Source organism: Eriocheir sinensis, unplaced genomic scaffold, assembly GCF_024679095.1.
Source record: "Eriocheir sinensis breed Jianghai 21 unplaced genomic scaffold, ASM2467909v1 Scaffold1004, whole genome shotgun sequence".
Taxonomy (NCBI): domain Eukaryota; kingdom Metazoa; phylum Arthropoda; class Malacostraca; order Decapoda; family Varunidae; genus Eriocheir; species Eriocheir sinensis.
This window is the reverse complement of record NW_026110302.1, coordinates 67,810-92,327: the sequence shown is the minus strand read 5'-3', so window position 1 is coordinate 92,327 and position 24,518 is coordinate 67,810. Positions and strand designations below refer to the sequence as shown.

The window sequence follows — 24,518 nt, the reverse complement described above, 5'->3', positions numbered from 1 at the left end:
TCTCTGCCTCTGTGGTGGATAGTGGAGCATTTCCCATGTGGTATTGGTGTGCTGGATTTCCCCTCCCAAGGTGCAGGACTTTACATTTTTCTTCACTGCATTGTAGCAGCCACTTTTTGCTCCCGTCCTGTAGCTTGGTGAGGTGTTCTGGCAGGAAATCTGCAGCCAAGGGGTTAAGACTCTCACATCCTCACTCACTCCAGCACTGTGTTTCACTCCTACTCTTGCTCTGCCAAATACTTCCCTCACCTTCCTTCTGTACCTCTGCTTGTACCAGTCTTTCACTTGACACTTCCTTCCTCACATTAGATCTCTTCCTATTCCCTTAAATTCCCACTCGTCTCTCATCCTTACATTTCCTAATACCAGACTGTTGTGCCTGTCTTCCAATCACTGCATCACAATTCCCACGGTCAGTTTCCCAGATATTTTGTGTGTACTTTATTTTGCCCTGGCAGGAGAGGCAAGATTTCAACCAATATCAGACACAGCTTCTATCTTACTCCCCTGTTGGTGGGAGAATTAGTCCCAGAAATCACGGTGACACTGCATACTAAATCACGGTGAATGGTCTGAGAGGTGGGATGAGTCTTGGCTGTGTGAAGTGTTGCAGTGAGGAGGGGAAGACTGAGGTGGTCTGGACAGGAGGAGAGAATGGGTGAGGGTGAGCGACACAGTAGATTATGGGCAGCGTTAATGGAGGCAGACCAAAGAAGACACAGGATGATACAGTACAGAAAGACCTACAGACCCTGGGTACACTGAGGTGCTTTGGCTGTATGGATGGAAAGGAGGAGTGAAGGGTGAGGGTGATGGTGAGGGAGGCAGCAGGTGATGGGTAGTGTTGGTGGAGGAAGATCACAGAAGACACAGGATGATACAGTACAGAAAGACCTACAGACCCTTGGTTACTGAGGTGCTTTGGCTGTATGGATGGAAAGGAGGAGTGAAGGGTGAGGGTGATGGTGAGGGAGGCAGCAGGTGATGGGTAGTGTTAATGGAGGCAGACCAAAGAAGACACAGGATGATACAGTACAGAAAGACCTACAGATCCTGGGTACACTGAGGTGCTTTGGCTGTATGGATGGAGAGGAGTGAAGGGTGTCAGGGTGAGGGTGAGGGAGGCAGCAGGTGATGGGTAGTGTTGGTGGAGGAAGATCACAGAAGACACAGGATGATACAGTACAGAAAGACCTACAGACCCTTGGTTACTGAGGTGCTTTGGCTGTATGGATGGAGAGGAGTGAAGGGTGTCAGGGTGAGGGTGAGAGAGGCCGTACAGTTTATCCTCATCTTACACAGAGGGGCTTCGTGGTGCAGTGGTTAGCACACTCGGCTCACAATTGAGAGCCAGGTTCGATTCCCAGGCGGAGTGGAAAAATTTGGGCAGCTTTTCCGATACGCCCCTGTCCACCCAGCAGTGAATGGGTACCAGGTATTAATCTGGGGTTGTGTCCCGTCTCCTGGGATCTGTTCCCTTCTATAATTCCTTCCCCCTCCTGTCTCTCTTCGGCATATGACCACAGATGTTGCGCCGACTAAGCAAAACTTTTCACCTTACGCAGTTTATTGTAACGGGAAATTCGTCTAACCCGGGCATGATTCCATGGTAGGGAACTCTAACTCAACCACAGAAAAATTACTGTAACGCTTGATGTCTCTCGCTCTCAGTCACTAACTAATCAGCACCCCGCTCCTCCTTGCCTCAGGCCGCCCCTTCCCCACCCTGCCCCTCCCTGCTACTCCCAGGCCCATTTTGTGGCACACACTGCATAGAGGCTGCTGCTGCTGCTGCCCGAACCCTGCCTGGAGGTGGTGGTGTGACACTGGAGGAGGGGAGGGAGCTTGTGAGGGGATGACATTTCTGTTAACACCATTATGAAACAAGACAGGGAGGATGAGGAAAGAAAACAACAAGAGGAGGAGGAGGAGGAGGAGGGGGAGGTGGAGGAGGAGGCCAAGACTATGCTTCCTGCATCCCATTCTGAGTCATGTGGAGTGCCAGAAGGTGTTGATCACAGCCAACAACGCTTCCCAATGAGGTGGTGAGGCAGCTGGAAGAAGCAGTCTCCGTCTACACTTGCATGGACACAGACCAAGGAAACCAAGGCAGACAGGCACCTGCCACTTTGCACATTAACCCCTTGACTGGGGATTTCCTACCAGAAGACCTCACCAAGATACAGAAATGGAGCAAAAAGTGGCTGCTACAATTCAATGAAGAAAAGTGTAAGGTCCTGCACCTTGGGAGGGGATATCCAGCATACCAATACCACATGGGAAACACTCCACTATCCACCACAGAGCCAGAGAAAGACCTGGGTGTGTTACCAGGCTAACAGTGAAGGCAAAATCCGTGACAATCGCAGTGGACGGGTTAAGAGAAACATCCTGCAGGGGCAAGAAGAGGAGGCAATGCAGAACACTAGTAAGTTAATGAGATGTGTTGTGAGTTCCCTCAACTTGGAAGGTTTTTAGCCAGTCTCTCCCTCCCCTCAGGCTTGGTGTGTGCGCGCTTCTCTCTTGAGGTCAATAAAGTGTTGTTTTTCTCAAATTCCACTGTGCTCACATTGTATTTTTCTAACTTAGTGAACGGCAGCAGGGTGTATTTTCTAATTTCTATGTGGCTACGTAAGGGCACTCACGAGTGAAGGGGAGAAAAAGAGGGGATTTAGGGAAGGGGCCAAAGAAAAAGTTTCCTCTAGTCCCTGCAACACAAACTTTCTCTAACAAGTTGGAGGCACAGATACAAAAACCTACATTAGATGAGGATACACTGCAGCTGAGGTGGAGGGTAACTAAGGCAGACATGATGACACAGTGCAGAATGGCCTACAGACCCTGGGCCTGACCAGAGGGGCTGCTGAAGCCTGAACAGTGCCTGCAGGCAGAGTGAGGCTGGCTGGACACACTCAGAGACTTGGAAAGGACTCTACTTTCTCTGAGAATGATGATGATGGTGATTTTTTTACGGCAGTGGAAGCCACAAAAATGAGACAGCAGACTATCAAGCACTGCTCCAGCTGAAGGAAGTCAGCACAGGAGGCCAAAAAGAGAGGGCCAGTTTCAATTGGAGAGGCGTCTTGATACTCTTGATGCTGACGATGATGGTGATGATAATGATGACGATGATGGTGATGATGATGATGCTGATGATGATGGTGATGATGATGATGACGATGATGGTGATGATGATGATGATGACGATGATGGTTATGATGGTGATGACGATGATGATGATGATGATGACAATGATCTGTCTACCTGGGAAAAAGCAGGCTGTCGGGCTGCACATACACCCACCTTGAGGGGCAGTGGATGAGGTGCTGTTCTGGGAAGTGTGAGAAGTGTGCCGGGAGGTTCCAGGGCAGCAAGGCGACCCTGCAGGGGAGGTCAAGCAGCATGCCCCCCAGGTAATGCCTGCAACAACACACAGGGTCACTTCCTCACACTCACATCAAATATCAATACATTCAGTTCTGTACAAGAGGAGGGAGAAGGTCTGCTTGCAGGATATGAACCAATGAATGACTTGGAGGAATCAGGTGACACAGACCTATTACTGGAAAGGGTAGGTGAAGATGACACAGACCTATTACTGGAAAGGGTAGGTGAAGATGACACAGACCTATTACTGGAAAGGGTAGGTGAAGATGACACAGACCTATTACTGGAAAGGGTAGGTGAAGATGACACAGACCTATTACTGGAAAGGGTAGGTAAAGATGACACAGACCTATTACTGGAAAGGGTAGGTGAAGATGACACAGACCTATTACTGGAAAGGGTAGGTGAAGATGACACAGACCTATTACTGGAAAGGGTAGGTGAAGATGACACAGACCTATTACTGGAAAGGGTAAGTGATGACACAGACCTATTACTGGAAAGGGTAAGTGAAGATGACACAGACCTATTACTGGAAAGGGTAGGTGAAGGCACAGACCTATTACTGGAAAGGGTAGGTGAAGATGACACAGACCTATTACTGGAAAGGGTAGGTGAAGATGACACAGACCTATTACTGGAAAGGGTAGGTGAAGATGACACAGACCTATTACTGGAAAGGGTAGGTGAAGGCACAGACCTATTACTGGAAAGGGTAGGTGAAGATGACACAGACCTATTACTGGAAAGGGTAGGTGAAGGCACAGACCTATTACTGGAAAGGGTAGGTGAAGATGACACAGACCTATTACTGGAAAGGGTAGGTGAAGGCACAGACCTATTACTGGAAAGGGTAGGTGAAGATGACACAGACCTATTACTGGAAAGGGTAGGTGAAGATGACACAGACCTATTACTGGAAAGGGTAGGTGAAGATGACACAGACCTATTACTGGAAAGGGTAGGTGAAGGCACAGACCTATTACTGGAAAGGGTAGGTGAAGATGACACAGACCTATTACTGGAAAGGGTAGGTGAAGGCACAGACCTATTACTGGAAAGGGTAGGTGAAGATGACACAGACCTATTACTGGAAAGGGTAGGTGAAGGCACAGACCTATTACTGGAAAGGGTAGGTGAAGATGACACAGACCTATTACTGGAAAGGGTAGGTGAAGATGACACAGACCTATTACTGGAAAGGGTAAGTGAAGATGACACAGACCTATTACTGGAAAGGGTAGGTGAAGATGACACAGACCTATTACTGGAAAGGGTAGGTGAAGATGACACAGACCCATTACTGGAAAGGGTAGGTGAAGATGACACAGACCTATTACTGGAAAGGGTAGGTGAAGATGACACAGACCTATTACTGGAAAGGGTAGGTGAAGATGACACAGACCTATTACTGGAAAGGGTAGGTGAAGATGATACAGACCTATTACTGGAAAGGGTAGGTGAAGATGACACAGACCTATTACTGGAAAGGGTAGGTGAAGATGACACAGACCTATTACTGGAAAGGGTAGGTGAAGATGATACAGACCTATTACCGGAAAGGGTAGGTGAAGGCACAGACCTATTACTGGAAAGGGTAGGTGAAGATGACACAGACCTATTACTGGAAAGGGTAGGTGAAGATGACACAGACCTATTACCGGAAAGGGTAGGTGAAGATGACACAGACCTATTACTGGAAAGGGTAGGTGAAGATGACACAGACCTGTTACTGGAAAGGGTAGGTGAAGGCACAGACCTATTACTGGAAAGGGTAGGTGAAGATGACACAGACCTGTTACTGGAAAGGGTAGGTGAAGGCACAGACCTATTACTGGAAAGGGTAGGTGAAGGCACAGACCTATTACTGGAAAGGGTAGGTGAAGATGACACAGACCTATTACTGGAAAGGGTAGGTGAAGATGACACAGACCTATTACTGGAAAGGGTAGGTGAAGATGACACAGACCTATTACTGGAAAGGGTAGGTGAAGATGACACAGACCTATTACTGGAAAGGGTAGGTGAAGATGACACAGACCCATTACTGGAAAGGGTAGGTGAAGATGACACAGACCTATTACTGGAAAGGGTAGGTGAAGATGACACAGACCTATTACTGGAAAGGGTAGGTGAAGATGACACAGACCTCCCATCCACCATCCACCCATGCAATGGCAGGAAACAATGCGGGAAATAAATTGGTAAAGTTTACCCCCCCACACAACGCCCCATTGGCCGGCACAAGTATGAGTACACTTTCCCCACACAACACTGTGCGGCTTAATCTACAGACTCCCCTCAACATTTTTATCTATTCTTTCCTTTTGGCTAATGTGCAGACCACTGGTGTAGCCAGACACACTCAGCACTTAGATCTGATGCGCTTTGTCCAATCTTTTCCTTGGAAAGTACATTTCCTAATTTCTAAGGTACCGTGTGTCCCGCCACATAAGATGCACCGGAGTATAAGACACACCTGTAATTTAGCAAGATGTATTTAGAAAAGTAAAGTCTGTGTGTCTGGAGGTGGTGATGTGACGCTGGAGGAGGGGATGGAGCTTGTGAGGTCACGGATGACATTTCTATCAACACCATTTTGCAACAAGACAGGGAGGAAGAGGAAAGAAACAACAGGAGGAGGAGGGCAAGACCCACAGCATGCTTAGTTATTTCATAGTTCAAAGAGTTAAGAATAACATCTAATTTAAGTGAACATTTTTTAAAATAATAAACTTTGTACCATTCCTATATGTGGATTTCTACCCCCAAAGTTTGTCCGGGATTCTGGACGTCGCTACTACAGGCACGTGAGGCTAAAAACGCTTCTATTTCAGGGTAAGAATACTTAGTGTTGCAGAAAAATATTGGCAGTAGTTGAGGAAGTCTCTCTCTTACCCACAAATCCCTTCCTCGCGTGACCCTTGCCTGCAGGGAGGGACGCTGCCTCCTGAACGTGGTAAGCTGTTCGACCTACTAATATACTTGTCACAGGCTACGGTGCCAACACACCACCAAGGCTCCATCAACGCCAAGGCACCTCGTTTCCTTTCTGTTACTTGCTTGCAGTAAACTTTAGACGATGGAGAAAATTAGTGCAAAATAATGACGGGGAGGTGGGAGGGGACACTGATCCCATTACTCGCCCTGCTGCTCTCTTGTGTTAACACACACACACACACACACACACACACACACATAACCCAGCCCCGTGACCCCTCCCCCAGCCCCCCTTCCATATCACACCGCTTTCTCACCCCCATCCCTAGACAACCCAACCCCATACCCTCCCAACCCCCCTCGATGCTTTTGACCAATCCCACAAGTATTACTAATAAATTTGAGCATTTATGTCTGGTCGCTGAGCAAAAGGATCCCGATGTTATCACAATAAGTGAGACCTGGTTTTCAATCAATAAACCATCATTCATGTACGAACTTAGAAACTATGATTTGTTTCACAAACACCGAGGCAGCCGTGGTGGCGGCGTGTGTGTGTACGTAAGACAGCCCATGAATGCTGTACAAGCACCAATCGCTGTTCCTCCACAGTTAGAGTGTCTATGGGTGCCTTTGAAAAGTGTTAGGAGAATAGGACAAATATTATTGTGTGTGTTATACTACCCACCAGATTCCCCTGTCCATGACGGACTGACTAACCGTGTGGTGTCTAGAGTTGATTTATTCCGTTCAACGCACACTGATTGCAAGGTGGTTATTGCTGGTGATTTTAATGGTCTTGATAAGAACAGAGTGTGTGATGCTCTCCATATACGAAACCTAGTGACTCAGCCGACCCATGAAAACTCAGGGATAGACTTGATTTTAACAGACATACACTCAGATTATTGTTCTCCCGAATATCTGCCCCTATTGGTCTTAGTAGACATAAATGTGTTTTGGTAAGACCTACGGCACTACCACCTCCCCCACAACATCGCACCCTCCAATACAGACCGTTCAAGGATTCGTCCGTGAGGAGCTTCAGATTCTGGATCACGGTAGTGGACTGGTCGTTCTTACAAATAATGCCAACCGTGGAACAACAAGAAAATGCACTGTTCGCCGTCCTGAAGCACCAGTATGAAACACATTTCCCCTTAAATCTTGGCGCAAACGAGATAATGACAAACCGTGGATGACCCCAGAGATAAAACGTCTGATAAACAAAAAGCGCCGTGCGTACAACCAACATCACACAGAGCGATATCGTGAACATAATTCTGCTTCAAAAAGGAAAATGAAACAAGCGATGGCTGAATATTTTGTCAGTGCAAAATGAAAGTGGTTTTCATATTTTTAATGTATCACAATATTAATTGAACCTAAACGCAAACCAGTGAATCTTTTGTTCTTGAGCCTTGATGGCCATCGACAAATTGTAAATACGATTAACGAACACTTCGCTGCCATATGTACAAACTACCCACCCATCGGCCCAGGTGTAGTACCGGCCCACCAGCCATCGCTTCCTCCCCCTCGTTATTCTAAACTACACATATATAAAGACTTAAAGAAAATAAAAACAAGGAAAGACACTCCCCCGGTGAACTCCCGTTAAAACTAATAAAGGAGTTTGCGTATGAACTGTGTCAACCTTTGGAGATCATGTACAACAGCTGCTTACCATCTTGCCCTACGCGATGGAAGAGCTCGACAGTGACAGGACTCCCCAAAGCTCCAAATGTTACCAGCCTTGGACAACTACGGCCTGTGTCACTCACAGACACACTCGGAAAGACGTTGGAGGGCCACGCAGCAAACCTGGTTCTTGCAGACATTCTACACAAAATCGACCACCAGCAGTTTGGAAACTTGAAGGGGCGCTCCACCACGCTGTACATGGTGTACCTCTTGGACGCCATACTTAAAGGCTTGGAGCAAAGAGACACTGTAGCCCAGCTGTGTCTCATTGACTTCAAAAAAGCATTTGATAACGTGGATCACAGTGTAGCAGTGACCCACCTACACCACCTCGGATGCAGAACTTCACTGCTGCTGTTCATAACATCCTTCCTTACTGACAGACAGCAGTGCACAAGATATTACGGCGAGACATCTGAGTGGCTGCCAACAACCTGCGGAGTGCCCCAGGGAACATGCATTGGGCCAGTCATTTTCCTAGCAGTTATCAACAGTCTTCTGCTTCAGTCATCGTGTAAAGCCAAGTTTGTTGATGACGTCACTGTATACGCAGTGACCAAAGCAACCGACCTGCAAAATAACCCAGTCCAAGAACAAATCACCACAGCTCATCTTCAGTGTGAGGAGCTTAAACTAATACCAAACCAAAGCAAATGCGAGATCATCAATATCAGCCTCCTCAAGAGGGACGTGGCGTTCCCAACGTTCTCATCGACACCAAGGAATACTTAAGCAAGATTGACAACATCCTCAGCGACACAACCAAGTTTAAGAAAATAACAAGAAACCCGACGGAAGCCCTCAAGAAAAGACTCAACAAACTAATAGCGAAAAATAACTCCACCTGCGACGTCAAGTTCGACCGACTCACCGGCGAATATGAGATGGGAAACTGCTATGGCAATGTCAAGACTCACAAGCCAGGCAACAAATTGAGACCAATAATATCTCAAATCCCCCTACCTACAACATCGCAAAGAGATTGTGCGCCCTCCTTACACCGTACATCCCAACCACCTATTGCCTGCAGTCAGCAACAGACTTCATCGACATTCTCAAGAACAACAACGCGGGAGGAAGAGTTGCTTCACTAGACGCCGAATCCCTCTTTACGAATGTCCCCGTGGACCGCACCATCAACTACATCATCGACCGTGTGTATAAAAACAACTCTACACCTACCCTCGCCATCCCAGAAGCTGTACTTCGAGAACTACTGGAATGCTGTACAAAGGAAGCACCGTTCATCTGCCCCCGGGGAAACAAATACTGCCAGGTAGATGGCGTAGCCATGGGTTCTCCTCTTGGTGTACTCTTGGCAAATTTTTTCATGGGCTGCATCGAGGAGGAAGTTTTCAAGATAATAGAAAAGCCAGATATATACTGCCGGTATATTGACGATATATTCATCAAGACAAAGGATGCCACCGAAGCAGAACGCCTTAGACTCCACCTCCAAGAAACCTCCGGACTGAAATTCACCATGGAAAACAGCGAAGACGGAGCCATGCCTTTTCTAGACGTCCTCGTCCAACAAGAAGACGGAAGATTTACCACCAGCGTCTACACCAAACAAACGAACCCAGGATTTTGCTTAAACGGACGAAGTGAGTGCCCCACGAAGTACAAGGATTCCACCATCTGCGCCTATATCAGAAGAGCGCTCACACACTGCAGTACGTGGAAGCAAGTCCATCAAGAAATAGAGCGCTCAACTCAAGTTCTGATAAACAACGGCTTCAGCGAAAAGGACATCAGCCGCCTGACAAAGAAGATCATAGACGGCTGGCACAGCAAGAAGCAGAAAGAGGAGAAGAAAGAAGACATCAGCATTTTTTACAAAGCGACATTCTCTACCGATTACAAAGAAGATGAGAGGGTCATCACACAAATAGTAAGAAGAAACGTCAAGCCATCCGACCCCAACAAACAAGTAAAGCTGGTCATATACTACAAGACCAAGAAAACCAGCCATCTCCTTCTGAAAAACACCCCCTCAAAAGAGATAGAGAGCCTACAAAAGTCGCATGTCATATATAGGTTCACGTGCAACCAAGGAAACTGTGAAGTCCTTCCCTCTACCTATGTTGGCATGACGACAACAAGACTCTCGCGACGACTGACATTCCACCTCGCGTCAGGAGCACCCAAGAAACACCTGAAGGAGCAGCATAGAATCAACATCACAAGAGAAATGCTGGAAAATAACACGGAGATCCTGACAACATGTCCTGACACAAGACGCCTCCCCATCCTAGAGGCACTCTACATCAAAACAACAAACCCGACATTAAACATGCAGGCAGAAGATCTACAAGCCCTACCAAGTGCGCGAAGAACAAGTTTGACGAGTACCCCCGCGCAGCCCGTAGTAACACCTGCCAGCCAATCAGAGACCAGGACGCGCAGTGGGACGACCAACACAGCGGTATAAATCCACCCCCGCTCCCCACACAAGCCATTCTCTCCGGTATCCTTACCAAGGAAAGACCTTGCTACTGAGGAAGGGTCTAGGACCCGAAATCGCGATCTAGCGAACATGACTAGCTTCGGCGAAGTCACACAGCCTATAAGTTTAGCAGGTTTGGAGTTAAAGTACTTGCTTAACTTGTCTTTTTACTGGTTTTGTGTCTTACACGGAGCGGTGATGTGAACTCTATCTAGACGAAATGATGACTGCCCTCGGCAGCCGCACAAGCTATGTGCGTCATCTTTCGTTCATGAGGTTGCCTAGTCACAAAAGGATTTATACAGATAGAAGGAGAAGAAGTGGAAACGGATAGATATTTAGGATTAATATTTACATGTTTACAATGCTCGGTCAGGCTAGCGTGGCGCCCACGCCACGATGAAAGTAAAACTCTATGTACAAGGATGGCCGGGCCGAATGAGGTATAGAAAGTATGAAGATGAGAAAGGAAGTACACAGTATAAGGGAATGGGAAAAAAAAATAATGAATGGGATACAGGATGATAAGCCCATGAGGGACAAATAGCAGTTAAATGCAGCTAAACAATTGGCACATGGTTACATGACCTATAGTAATGGTGTATAAACAAATAAAAACAAGTGCACAAAAAAAAAAATATTTGTTTTCTAATATCTAAACTCCCGGGAGAATGATTTATTAACTAAATATAACATGAGAAATAATATATAGTAGAAAATATGATCATGATCATGGAATAAATGGTATGGGAATACATACATGGTTAAGTTAAAATATGGAAACAAAAAAATTGGTTGTATATGGAGATATAGGTGTATATACAAATGGTAAATAGATACATATCACAGAGGACTTGCATGTTAGTTAGTTATTGTAAGAAATTATCCTGTCCTCTGGGTATAGATAAATGGCATATGAATACAATTATGCTCAATGAAAAAAAAAAATATTATTGGACAACGGGAATATGGCCTATGCCGTTGCGGGCTGTAAGGGGCGCTGGAGGACGGCTCGACGCAGGAAGGCGTAGCGGCGGTGGAAGACACAGATGAGGAGGGTAGCCAGGATCACAGTGAGCGTCAGTACCGTAGTCAGTGACGCGAGGATGGGGTATACTGTGTCGGGGCGAAGTTCTGGCCAGATGGTGAGAGAGGAAATGGGTTGTAGGGTGATGTTCGGTGCAGTGAGTTTGGGTAAGGTGTCTCCTAAAGAGTGTAAGGGTTCGAGTTGTAGGGGAGTTGTTGGTGTCGGCAAGTGAAAGGGTTTGAGGTTGTAGGTATGAAAGGTTTGGTTAAGCAATAGATGGTTAGATTGTTTAGTGGTTAGGTTGTGGGATGTGAGACTGCAGGCCTCCAAGATGACAAAGGAGCCGTGGACAGCGGTGTTGCTAGGTCGGGATCCAGGGCAAGTAACTGTAAGAGCAATTGAATGATGGAAATAGAAGTAACGCCAGGGTTTCACTCTAAGGTGGAAGATGGTGGTATCCTCGACTGGGGTGAAAAGACACAGAGATTCAATTGGGGAGTTTCTAACTAGACCCAGCTCACAAGGATAATGACTGGTAGGCAAAAAGACGTACTGATAAGCAGGGCAAAGGTACATCTGGAATCGGGTGATATGGCAATCATGAAAGTCAGCTGGAAAAGCAATGTGCATGAAATCTGATGAAACCAAGAGAGTGGCATGAGATGTAGATAGTTGGTAGATGGAAGAATTGACAACTGTAGGGAATGGATGAATGTGATAGATAGTGAACATATCTGGCGACCTAAAGGGTATATGCACCAAGATACCATCTGTAGTCAATGTTGCCTCCATGTAGGGATAATAATATTGAACCTGGGTCTCACTGAAAACAGGAGTTAAGCCTTTTTCTGTTCTGGCCCAATCAATGACATGCATAAGTTCCTGAGGGGTGAGAAGGGAAGGGGTTACAACACCATCTAACACGTCTCTGAGGAGTGTAAATGTGTCCTGCAGTGCTAATTTAAAATTTGTGATTGCAAGGTAGACAGCTCTGAGGTTTGCTGCCATTAAAGCCAAATGGTGAGCCAATAAGTACTGGTGTTGGTCCTGCTGAAGCTGGGTTATGAGGGATGTGAAGTTGTTGAGGCGGTCTATGAGAACTGTTTGCGTCGTACCAACCGTCTCAATAGCTTTGTTTTGGGAACTGAGAACAATGGCCTGGTTATTCAAAATAGTACCCCATTTGTCTAACTGATCGTGAACCTCAGCAACATCGGCTTCCGTAGCTGTACCAATGAGGCCTTTAACAATCTCCACCAATGTCGATGAGACCACGCTTGGACCTGGCGTGGGCTACTGGTGTTTTAAGGTCAGTTGAAAAAGGTGTCCATTCTAGCAGACTATCAAAGGATTGTTGGATATTTAGGAAAGATAGCATGAGAGTAGAGAAATATGTCAGCGTGAGTGGATGGTTTAGTTTATGAACTGTGTCCGAGGTCTGCTGGAGAACCGCTTCCGCTTGCTGGATCTGGCGCCGGAACTGGGGTATATGGAGTCGCTCCAGCTCACGAAAATCGCATAGGGTAATGCGGACATCGACCACGTCCTCCACCACCATCACGGGGCCGTCTGGCTCCACGATTGCCCCCACACGTAGGTGTTGTTCATAGGAGGGCTGCTTCGTGGCATTTGTGGGGAGGACCAGGAGAACACCTCCCAAGACACATAGGCAAGGGAGTAGCATCGCAACTGGGTGAGATAATAGAAAGTGGTTAGTGGATGGATAAGGTAAAAAAAAATATTGTGGGAGAAGAGAAGGGACACTAAGGGATGAAGATGGTTCTCCGTACAAATGCATCAGTGTGCAGATGTGTATGATCTTAGTTTCTTCCTGTAGTCGTTGGTAGTGTCCACCTCAGCTGGGCCTGGAGGATTTGTCGGTGTCGTTAGAGGGTCGTCAGGCGCAGGGGTCGACTCCTCACAGGTTGAGGAAGAAGGTCGGTTAGTGCGTTTTAGGTGGTCTAGGTGTGCAAGCTTCGTTTCCAAGGTAGTCAGGTGGCGGATCTTGACCTTATTCCCTTTGTCGTAGGACAGTACTCGGTACGGTCCCTCAAAGCGAGTGCTAGTTTGTTTTGGGTTCCTGAATTTTAAATAGACAATGTCCCCTGTGACCAATAATTTGTCGGTTGCTGATTTCCATTGTGACGCATTCATGGCAGCCTTGCTATCCTCGATGTTGGAGGTAACCCGTTTATAGATCTTCTGGAAGTCTGTCCCTCTGACTCGAACGTAGTCATCAAAATTATAGATGGGCGTGTCCTCTTTGAGGAGGAATGAGTACGGCAATCGATGGTCCTGGCCAAAAATGACAAAATGAGGTGTGTCACCTATTGATTTATGGAGAGATGAGTTAAGAGAAGCCATTACCTGAGGCATCCATTCGTGCCAAGTTACTGAGACATCACCGACCAGAGAGCGAAGTGTCTGAATGATTTTTCGATTTTGTCGCTCGACCATGCCATTGGAAGCTGGATGATAAGCCATGGTATTTACCTTATCAACTTGGTATTCCTTGCAGATTGCCTCCAAGATTTTATTGTTAAATTCTGTGCCATTATCTGAGATGAGGACTTTAGGGGTGTTATATTTACAAAAGACTTCATCAATGAGAGCTTTAGCCACAGTAGTTGCTTGCTTGTCCACTATGGGAACTAGAACCGAGAAACGACTGAAATGATCAATGGCAACCAATAGGTATTTGTGGCCTTCAGTAGTTTGGGGTAATTTCAATAGGTCAATAGCAATGGTATCCCATGGCTCTAAAGGTATGGGATAGCTTTTGATGGGGACTTGCTGAGTAATGGATCCATAATTTTCTGCACAAGTGTGGCAGTTGTTGATGTAATCAATGATGTCGAGCCGCATACGTGGCCAATAATATAACAAACGGGCTTGCATCAAAGCTCTACTTTTTCCAGGATGGCCGGCATGAGGGGAAGAATGTATGTTATGCAAGATCATAGAGACTAGGCTTTCTGGTACGACGATTTGTGTAACTTCCCTATGCGGACCGTATTTAGTTGTGATGTATGTATTCCTGACGAGGATGCCGTCGTTGAGATCAAAGTCAGTTAAGGGGACAGGTAGTGTTGGCAAGGAATTGGGGTCGCCACTCTGCAGATAGTATAGAATGGGTTGACAGAAGTTATCTGTTTGTTGCGCTGCGCGTATGGAATCATTCAGAGTTGGGTCATGAGTTCGACTTGGGTCGTCAAAATGATCTACATCCATGTCCATTATCGCGCCGATATTTCTGGATAGGGCGTCCGCTACCTGATTTACTGCTCCAGGGACATGAGCAAATGAAGGATTAAAGTCTTGGACAATGAGGCTCCATCGGGCCAATTTCCCGTGAGGGTTTTAGTATTGAATAATTCCACCACGGCTGCGTGGTCGGTTCTGACATGGATATTGTAGCCATAAATGATGTCACGAAAATGACGTAATGCCCACACGACCGCAAGGGCCTCAAGGTGGGTAGTACTGTAGTTTGATTCTGCTTTGTTGAGCGTGCGACTTGCATATGCTAGAGGTTGTAATTTATTTCTAACATCATATTGCATGAGAGCGGCTCCTAGGCCCTTGCCACAAGCATCTGTGTACAGGAAAAAGTCTTTTGTGTGGTCTGGGTAGGCCAGGACAGGCGGGGATGTTAGTGTTGTTCTAAGGGAATCAAAAGCTTCCTGATGTTCCGCCCCCCATGTAAATGTGGAGTCTTTGCGCAAAAGTTGAGTGAGGGTTCTTGCAATGCGTGAATAGTCCTTGATAAAGGATCGATAGTACCCGGACAGTCCTAGGAAGGAGCGGACAGATTTCACGTCTGTTGGCACAGGATAGTGAAAAATAGCCTTGACTTTGTCAGGAGTCGTATGTACACCACTCTGATCTAGGACATGGCCTAAGTATGTGATGCTTGGACGCAAAAAATTACATTTTGGGAAACGCAGAGTTAGACCTGCCTGGTAAAGGCGATCAAATACTTCTTGTAGTAAGGTAATGTGTGAGTCGACATCCTGTGACACTATGATGATGTCATCTATAAAGGCGAAAACCTGTTTGCCAAGGAGGCCATGCAAAACTTTGTTGACTAGCCTTTGGAACGTTAGTGGCGCACCACTAACTCCAAAGGGAGTTTACAAACTGCCAGTGACCCGAAGGGGTAGAGAAGGCTGTAAGCGGTTTACTATGCTCATCGAGGTCAACCTGCCAATAGCCACTTGCTAAATCTAAGGTCGTGAAAACCTTGTTGTTGGTGCCCATGCTGCTTAAAATATCCTGCAAGTGAGGTAAGGGGTATCTTTGAGGTGCGAAACAGCATTTAGTTTCCTGTAGTCTACAACTGGCCGAAATTGGCCGTTTTTCTTCTTCACAAGGAAAATGGGAAAGTTCCAAGGAGAAGTAGTGTGTTCTATAATACCTGATGCTAACATGTCTTTGACTGCAGTATCTAGGATAGGTCTTTGAGAGTGTGGTGTTCTGTATGCAGGCACATAGATGGGGTTGGTATTGGGATCAACCGGTATTGTATGTGTTAAAACATTTGTGGATCCAATAGGATCATCCGGCAGACTGACAATGGAGTGGTATGTCTCTAGTAGGTTGTGCAATTTCTCCCTTGCTTCTGGAAAAGCTAGATCTTCGAGATGAGTAGCTAGGTAATCATTTACTTTTTGTTTATGATGATCACTCCGCAAGATCTCAGAGGGGGAGATGATCTCTGATTCCTGTACGCTACCTATGCGTTCAGGTAGAACTTCAAAGTCAACGACGCATGTCCCTTGACGGAACTTGCGTACGTACGGAGATGAGTTGTGCATTATTAGGAAGGTTTGACCATTTTTATCTACTTTGCAAAGTGCATCCTCCATAGTCATGGCATTCATCTTCAAGCTCTCACTCATACAGATAGCCTCACATTCATCACTTATACCAGCAAGACGCATTTGAAGCATAGCTGATCCACGTCCTTCTAACGTGACGTCAGTCGCCAGAACGCCGTGGACCCTCAAATGCTCTTGCGAAGAGGAAGAAGAGGGAGAGGTAATGTATTGGAGGATGATGCACTTTGTTCCTTAATAACATGCACGACTGGAGATGAAGTATCAACCAGTGACCGCTGGGCCACGCTAGAAAGATGAGTATATTCTCCATCGGCGGAGGGAGAAGTGCACAACAATGGCTTTGGGGCCGTGAGTGTCCTAATGGGTGTTTCATGTTGGTAAACACAATCTTCCGCTGGAGCTAGGGACAAGCAGTGTTCCCGCATAGATTGAAGACCCAAAAGAATCTAACCTGGGAGTTTCAAACCATGACACATGAAAGGTGGCTGTAATCAGGGGACAGGAGTTAGCCAACTGGATAGACAAGGGGTGTGTCCAACTACTTTAAATGATGTGTCATCTAGTCCACTTAATTTTAGGCAGGAGGTTCCAATACCAAGGTTGTCTTTGCGTCATGTAAGGCACGCAATGTACCGATGTTTATGATATTGGGACATGCCCCTGTGTCCATGAAAACACTAATTTGGCGACCATTACACTTAGCAGGGACAGTCATGGCAAGGGAGGATTGGGGATAAAGAGCAATGCGGTGGTGTTTCATGGTAGTGGTTTCAACATCCGTAGGTTGGGTTTCAATGTCAAAATGAGCTGTGGATGTACTTGGTTTGTTTAAAGGTGTGCGGGTTAGGGTTGGTGGCTGAATACCACGCAGCTGGTGTGATTTAGTACCTGAGCCGGGGTTCGGGCGGGAGACAGGGCGCGCGAGGCTTCGCCCGACGAGGGACCTCCCCGGGGCCTCGCGGCAATCCTTGGTGTTATGGCCTGATGTCTTATGGTAGGAACAATATTGATTTGACTGTTGGGTGTTGCTGCCGTACCAGCAATTACGTGTATGGTGTCCTGTGATTCTGCAGTTGTAACAATATTGAGTGTTATAGCCACGCCCGCGACCCCTGCCTCTAGTGTAAGGGCGGCGGCCGCGGGGTGTGGTAGAGCGGTTCCTAGGGGTCTGAGCTCCGGTCGGGGAGCGACTTTGGGGACGCCCCCTCTGAATTCTGACACCCCTCACCGCTGAGGATGGGGGTTCTGTTGGTGGCTCTCGTCCCGACAGGGGACTGATGTGGTTGAAAAGGGTTCTATCTTTTGGTAGGGGTTCTTCCTTTTGTAACTCTTTGAAGAGTGTCTCCGTGCAATTGAGGAGAAAGACAAAGTATGAGAAAAGGCGGCTCACATCCTCAAGGTTCATTTTCTCATCGGAAGTCCACGGGGAGTGACGGAATTGGGTTTCAAACTCTGTGAAGGCTCCACCCGCGACGCCTAAACAGTCATCCACTGCAATATTAGCCTTTATTTTGGGACGGTAGGTAGCCGCTAGGCGGAACAAGACTGACAGGGCACCTTGTTTGCATGTGGAGCCGAAATGGTTGATGAGATTCGCTTTCGCTTCATCATATGTTTTGGCTTTCTTGAATGCGTCACTTTTTATAATGGATTGAGCCCGACAAGGGCCCGTGTGGATGCTGTCGTAAAGGTGGGCCAATTTCTCCTTTTCATTTGTATAATGGAATTTGGTAAAAGCATCCTCTACCCTCTGCAGGTGAGTTAGGAGGTCGGGGCCGGTCTCCTCTGAGCCCGTATATTTTGGATTTTTATCCTCGCCCCTTAAAATGACGTTTTGAGGTTTGTCACTCATGGTTGGGTCACTTTGGTGCTGTTCTGTCTGGGAAGAAGTAGTCCGGGAAAGCTCTGGGGGGGAGTCTGAGGGGGGCTGCTCAGCAGGAGGTAATGGGGTTGCTGGGGGAATAGGTTTTGGATAAGCAGCTCCTGAACGGAGGACTGTGTGATGGGGAGTATCAATTGTTAAACCGCTGAAGGCAGAGGATAAAGCCTCTTCCAATTTTCGATCCTGGGACATGGGGAGTTAGACGGGGGAGTCACTTAGCTGTGTCTGATGCGTTTGTAAGGAGACCAGAGCATGATGGTATGGCTGATGTATGGTGAGGGGGGAGACTGGGACGCAGGAGATGTGGGTTAACTCACTTCTCTCTGCTCACCGGCACAAGCTGTAATGTACGGGAGATATTAGGACGTATATAAGGAAAATTATAGGAAGGGAAATATTAAGTAAGAGTAAAGGGAAGTTTATAGGAAGATTCGTAGGTAATCCGTAAGGAAATGGTAAGCTACCTTGGGTGTGAAGCAGTCGTGAGGTCGCTTGAGGAAGGAGTGGGGCGGTACAAGGGTATAAATGACTGGGATCAGCAGATGTGCAGGTGGCGACACATATCACTGGGATCAGCAAGGCGGGGCTGCCGCCGGCGAAAGAGGGGTAGGGCTGGTGAACGGGGAGGGGAGGAGCGCTGAAGGCGAACGGTATGGATTACAAGAGAGTAGGGATAGGAATTTAAATGTAATCCGTGTAAGGGATTAAGAACAAATGAAATGGCGATTATATTTGGGGAAATTAGTGGAGAGTGGGAGACGAGGGTGAGAATGTTATTTGAAGTGGGGGGTTTCGACAGTACATGTACTAAATTATGGAACAACGTTTCGTCTTACTTGAGTGATAGTGCAGGTGACAAACCAAAATTGTGCGGCGTGTTCCACTAGCCGGGGGTGGGTGTTGCCGATGCTTTGATTGACGGCACGCTGACGCAGACTGCTTACGCGTTGATTTGAGCTGCCTGGCCGCGGCTACTACCTCTTCACTACTAATATGGCTTCCTCTTCCTCCTCTTGTGACTGTGAAGATACAGGGTTGGGGGAGCTCGGCAGGGGTTAATCCCGTTAATTGAGGTGGGATTTTTGGGTAGACTGGTCACGGACGTTTGCTGAGTGGTGGCAAAGATTGTTGTTTTGGTGATATAACGTAGGTGGTGACCTCTTTTGTAGGTGCAGGTACGAGCGATGGGGCTTGTAGTCGTCTCATAGGGAGTGTAGTAATCCCGTAATTGTAGAGAGGGTGTGCTGGATTTGTCGATTTGTGCTGGAGTTCACACTGGTTCACTGGTATGGAGTCACCACGTAATTTGAGGCACTTTGTGTAGGCCAGTATTATTCGATGATAAATCCTTTGTAATCGCTTGTAATCGCTTTGTAATCGCTTTGTAACCGCTGCCACCAATATAAGTTTAGCAGGTTTGGAGTTAAAGTACTTGCTTAACTTGTCTTTTTACTGGTTTTGTGTCTTACACGGAGCGGTGATGTGAACTCTATCTAGACGAAATGATGACTGCCCTCGGCAGCCGCACAAGCTATGTGCGTCATCTTTCGTTCATGAGGTTGCCTAGTCACAAAAGGATTTATACAGATAGAAGGAGAAGAAGTGGAAACGGATAGATATTTAGGATTAATATTTACATGTTTACAAGCCGATTAAGAAAGAGTTTAAGACTATCATAAGATATAAGGAGAATATCTTAAGAAAAATAATCAATGCTCAACTAGCTATCACATTCAATGATATATATATATATATATATATATATATATATATATATATATATATATATATATATATATATATATATATATATATATATATATATATATATATATATATATTATATATATATATATATATATCTATATATCTAGATATATATATATATATATATATATCTAGATCATATATATATCTATATAGATATATATATATATATATATATATATATATATATATATCTATATATATATATATATATATATATATATATATAATATATATATATATATATATATATATATATATATATATATATATATATATATATATATATATAATATATATATATATATATATATAGGTGGGGAAGTGGGTGGGTGGTGGGCAAATGATCGGTATATGGGTGGCAAATGATCGGTATATGGGTGGCAAATGATCGGTATATGGGTGGCAAATGATCGGTATATGGGTAAAATGATCGGTATATGGGTGGCAAATGATCGGTATATGGGTGGCAAATGATCGGTATATGGGTGGCAAATGATCGGTATATGGGTGGCAAATGATCGGTATATGGGTGGCAAATGATCGGTATATGGGTGGCAAATGATCGGTATATGGGTGGCAAATGATCGGTATATGGGTGGCAAATGATCGGCATATGGGTGGCAAATGATCGGCATATGGGTGGCAAATGATCGGCATATGGGTGGCAAATGATCGGCATATGGGTGGCAAATGATCGGCATACTACGTTGGGCCTCCATTAAAACGATGACCATAAAGGACATCGGGCCGACGGAGTTTTGCACCGTCGGCCGCTACAACAACACGTCGGGCCGCTGGAGACCCGACGTACTTGTGTTTGCTGGGCAGGATGTAGCTAGGCAATAAATGTAGTCACTGTGCAATTCCAAGGAATTGTGAAAATAGTTCATCAGTGATTATTGTTCAATAACACTGAGTTTAATTCAATATTGAAATGCTTATTGTTGATGAAAAAATAATACAATAAAATACTAAGGCTATTTAAACATATTTCATTTTGTCTGAGGGTCAAAATAGGTTAAGAGATTATTAACTGAAGAAAAATGTCTTCACCATATATAATGACATTGGTACCCAAGGAAATGAAGACTGTGCAGCCTTATCCATCAGGCTGTTAGATAAAGAGGGACTTGTAGCTCTACCTGGAGGAGTCTCTGGCTGAAGAGCCGTCACATGAGCAAGTAGTACCTAGCCCAGCACTCTCAAACACTAACTTTACCCGCATGTTAAAATCTCTGAAACGAGTAATAATAATGGAAACTGGTATCAGAGTAATGCTTAGTAAATATATCTAAAAAAAGAAAGTTTTAACCATTAGAGTGAGTTGGGTGTGATTCTGGAGTTTTACCAAGATGAATGGCATATCGGAAGTAACATCAATTCTTTTTATCCAAAATCTTGTAACACGTCCAGTCCGTGAGACTGCCATTTATGAGACTGTGAAATATCCATTATGGGTCTCAAGCCCTGTGGGAGAGATCACACCCAATAATATTGGACATATGGGCGACAGCTTCCCTCATCAGCAACCATGTCTGGACCTCTGGTGACAGTGAGGTGAACGATTGTTTCAGTCCTTGTAGCATTATCTCTCACAATAATCCCCATAGACAGTACACAGGGAGGGCAGTTATTATAGCAAAACACACACACTGCATATCTGGCATCAACCTGACCAACAAGATGCTGTCCTCCCGAGAAGACTGACTTTGTTGGCACAACTCTATCTTCTCAGCAGACTTGCTGGGAATTTATAAACTTTGTTTCCCCTCTCCAGCCTGTTACTACAGCAGCAAGCCTGGTGGAGAGGCATTGCTACATTAAAAAGCAGCCGTGTCCACTCCATAAATAGGAAAAAACTATGTCTCTGATACCTCAGTTCAAAGTTGGCGCCGTGCTCGAGGGGTTGGTTTGGGCACAGCCCGGCACAGGGTCAGCAGACCATTCGTGCCTAGTGCTCGAGGGGCCAATAATGGCGCCCAGCAGCCTCATACACAGGGCCACCTATGTACTCTCTCTGTCAAGGAACTCTAGCCTACCTTGAGGGTTAGTGGATGAGGTCCTGTTCTGGGAAGTGTGCCGTGAGGTTCCGGGTCAGGGGAGGTCAAGCAGCACGCCCACCGGGTAATGCCTGCACAAAACACAAAGGGTCACTTCCTTACACTCACATAAAATATCAATACATTCACTTCTATAAAGGGAGAGAGAAGGTCTGACTGCAGGATGTGAACCAGTTATTGACTTGCAGGAGTCAGGTTATAAAGACCTATGACTGAGAAGGGAATGGAAGTCAGAGCTAGGAAGTCACAGGAAAAACATGAGGAAGGGAACATGTCATCATGATACTAAGGACTACAGCTTTCCAAGGAGAAACATAAACACTGGGAATGACTTAAGAGAAAAGGTGATGGAGGCAAAGAGCTTGTGGAAACTTAAGAAACCTGGATAAATATGGATATGGAGACAATAAATAAACAAATACAATAAGGTACCAAGTCCCTGCAAGGTGCAGCCACTCCAATCTCAGTTTAACCATAACCCACGGCACATTACCTAACAGTTATCATTACTATTATTATTCATTTTATTTATTATTTTTTTTTTTTTTATGTGTCAGCCTATAGCGGCAGTAGGCTTTCTTGAGGGGCCTGGATGGTGGTTTGATTGGACCTCATTACTGGAGTGCCCATGAAGGTTTTGGGGCCGACTCTGATGAATGTGGTGCTCTGAGGATGACCATCTGGAAGCACCGGCGTATATAGGGGGGGGGCCACTCGGCCATGGCCCCCCCCTTTGGTTCAGTTTTTTTTTTTTTTTTCATCCTGTTAAAATTTGGCGATTTTTTTATTTTTTATTGATATTGATTATTAGTTCTCCAAGTCTTCAACATCAGTAATGTGCCCTTCAGAGCCCCCTTCTTACATTAAACTCATATTTAGGCTGATGCGGACCTATTTATAATAGCTAAATTATTTAGCTATTATAAATAGAATAGATCCCCATAGAGCCCCTACAATTTTCCGTTCTCTTTCCTGCATTACTTCTCCATACGTTTTCTATCATAAGAAAACCAGCCCATAAAACAGTGTTCTCATTACATACTACATTAGTTAATTCCGTTCTTAAACTGATAGAAGAAAATAATAATAGACTGGAGAAATGTGTTTTCCTGATCTAAAAATGAGTGAAGAGAAGAGCGAAGAGGTGGGATCCGATGACAGTTTGCTGACATCGGCTGACTTTTATGAAAGCTCTAGTTTCTAGGAATGGAAGGCCTGGGGAGGAGCACGAGCCAATCAGAATTCAGAGATTACCAGATTTTCATGTTCCTATTGGCTGGTCGGTTTCAGGAGCGGGCCGCCGGAGGAGCTAAGTCAGTGTTGCACGCGTAGGGGAAAATCCCTACGGTAGGGGATTTCAGGGCTTTGTAGGGAGTAGGGGGCACCTACGGTGAAAATCGTCTTTTCGTAGGGGAACGTAGGGGAAAAATTCAGAGACAGACAGACAGACAGACGGCTGACCATTGACGTCTGTAAAGACATTGGAATCAATTATCAAAACTTCTGAAAGCTTTCCCTCAACCTTTGATGTGACATCGTCTTAGGTTAAACATTATTCTTGTGCAAGGTCAAGATACTTTGCCAAATACTCAGAAAATGAAAGAAATGATGTTCTCGCAGATTAGACCCAAACATCCTTCTAGAAAGTCCAGTGGCAGTATCGTGAATGTAAGTATAATTTAATAACTTTGTTCATTATATTGTAGTATATAATTCTATAGACTCTACTTTTACACACACACACACACACACACACATATATATATATATATATATATATATATATATATATATATATATATATATATATATATATATATATATATATATATATATATATATATATATATATATATATATTATGTATTTTATCAACTTTCAGTCTTTCATACATTTCTACCATACGTAGTTAAATATTGAAACGTCTCTCTCTCTCTCTCTCTCTCTCTCTCTCTCTAATCAGGTGAAATTTAGTTTATATATGAGCTGATTTATAATTGGAAACTTCATATTATCTCCTCAGGAGATAATATGAAGTTTCCAGTTGAGATTTTTAGTGAAGGACAGTCCTAGTATGTCTAGGGTAGAGGAAGAAGACAGTTGTGTGTCATATATATATATATATATATATATATATATATATATATATATATATATCTATATATATATATATATATATATATATTTTTTTTGTTTCCCCAAATACAAATTGTTCAAAAACTGTAATTCTTATTTTACCCGGTATGTATAGGTATACGTAAGCTTCTTTAAATTGGTTTACCATTAATATATATTAATTGTGCAATATACCGATCTTGAGACTACAAAGTAACCCTTAAAATGGTTCATTTTAAAAAATATTCACCAAACCCCCAACTCTAGGGCTCGTTTTGGTCGCTGCTCACACATTGAAAAATCCTAGATTTATTCCTATGGGCCGGGTGACTGTGGCCCCCTC

At 45.0% G+C, this 24,518-nt stretch overlaps 1 protein-coding gene across 1 annotated transcript; it reads right to left on the bottom strand.

Moving 5' to 3' along the window:
* Positions 1–1,194: 1,194 nt before the first annotated feature.
* Positions 1,195–19,872, bottom strand: LOC126988906 (uncharacterized). Its single transcript, XM_050847295.1, has 5 exons — positions 18,695–19,872; positions 17,237–18,570; positions 16,800–16,833; positions 3,304–3,420; positions 1,195–1,225 (listed from the first exon to the last, which is right to left on the bottom strand). Exons 2-5 carry the CDS (start codon positions 18,420–18,422, stop codon positions 1,195–1,197), a joined length of 1,368 nt encoding a protein of 455 aa, XP_050703252.1. The 5' UTR covers positions 18,423–18,570; positions 18,695–19,872.
* Between the last annotated feature and the right edge of the window lie 4,646 nt (positions 19,873–24,518).

What these genes read in the sequence shown, in the direction of transcription:
- LOC126988906 (XM_050847295.1), bottom strand. Translation starts at nt 18,422, where the DNA reads ATGTCCCAGGATCGAAAATTGGAAGAGGCTTTATCCTCTGCCTTCAGC. An exon ending in TCATGGTTTGAAACTCCCAG is followed by an intron (nt 3,421 to 16,799) that starts GTTAGATTCTTT and finishes GTGTTGTTGCAG; the next exon opens with GCATTACCTGGGGGGCATGC. An exon ending in CTCATCCACTGCCCCTCAAG is followed by an intron (nt 1,226 to 3,303) that starts GTGGGTGTATGT and finishes CCATCCATACAG; the next exon opens with CCAAAGCACCTCAGTAACCA.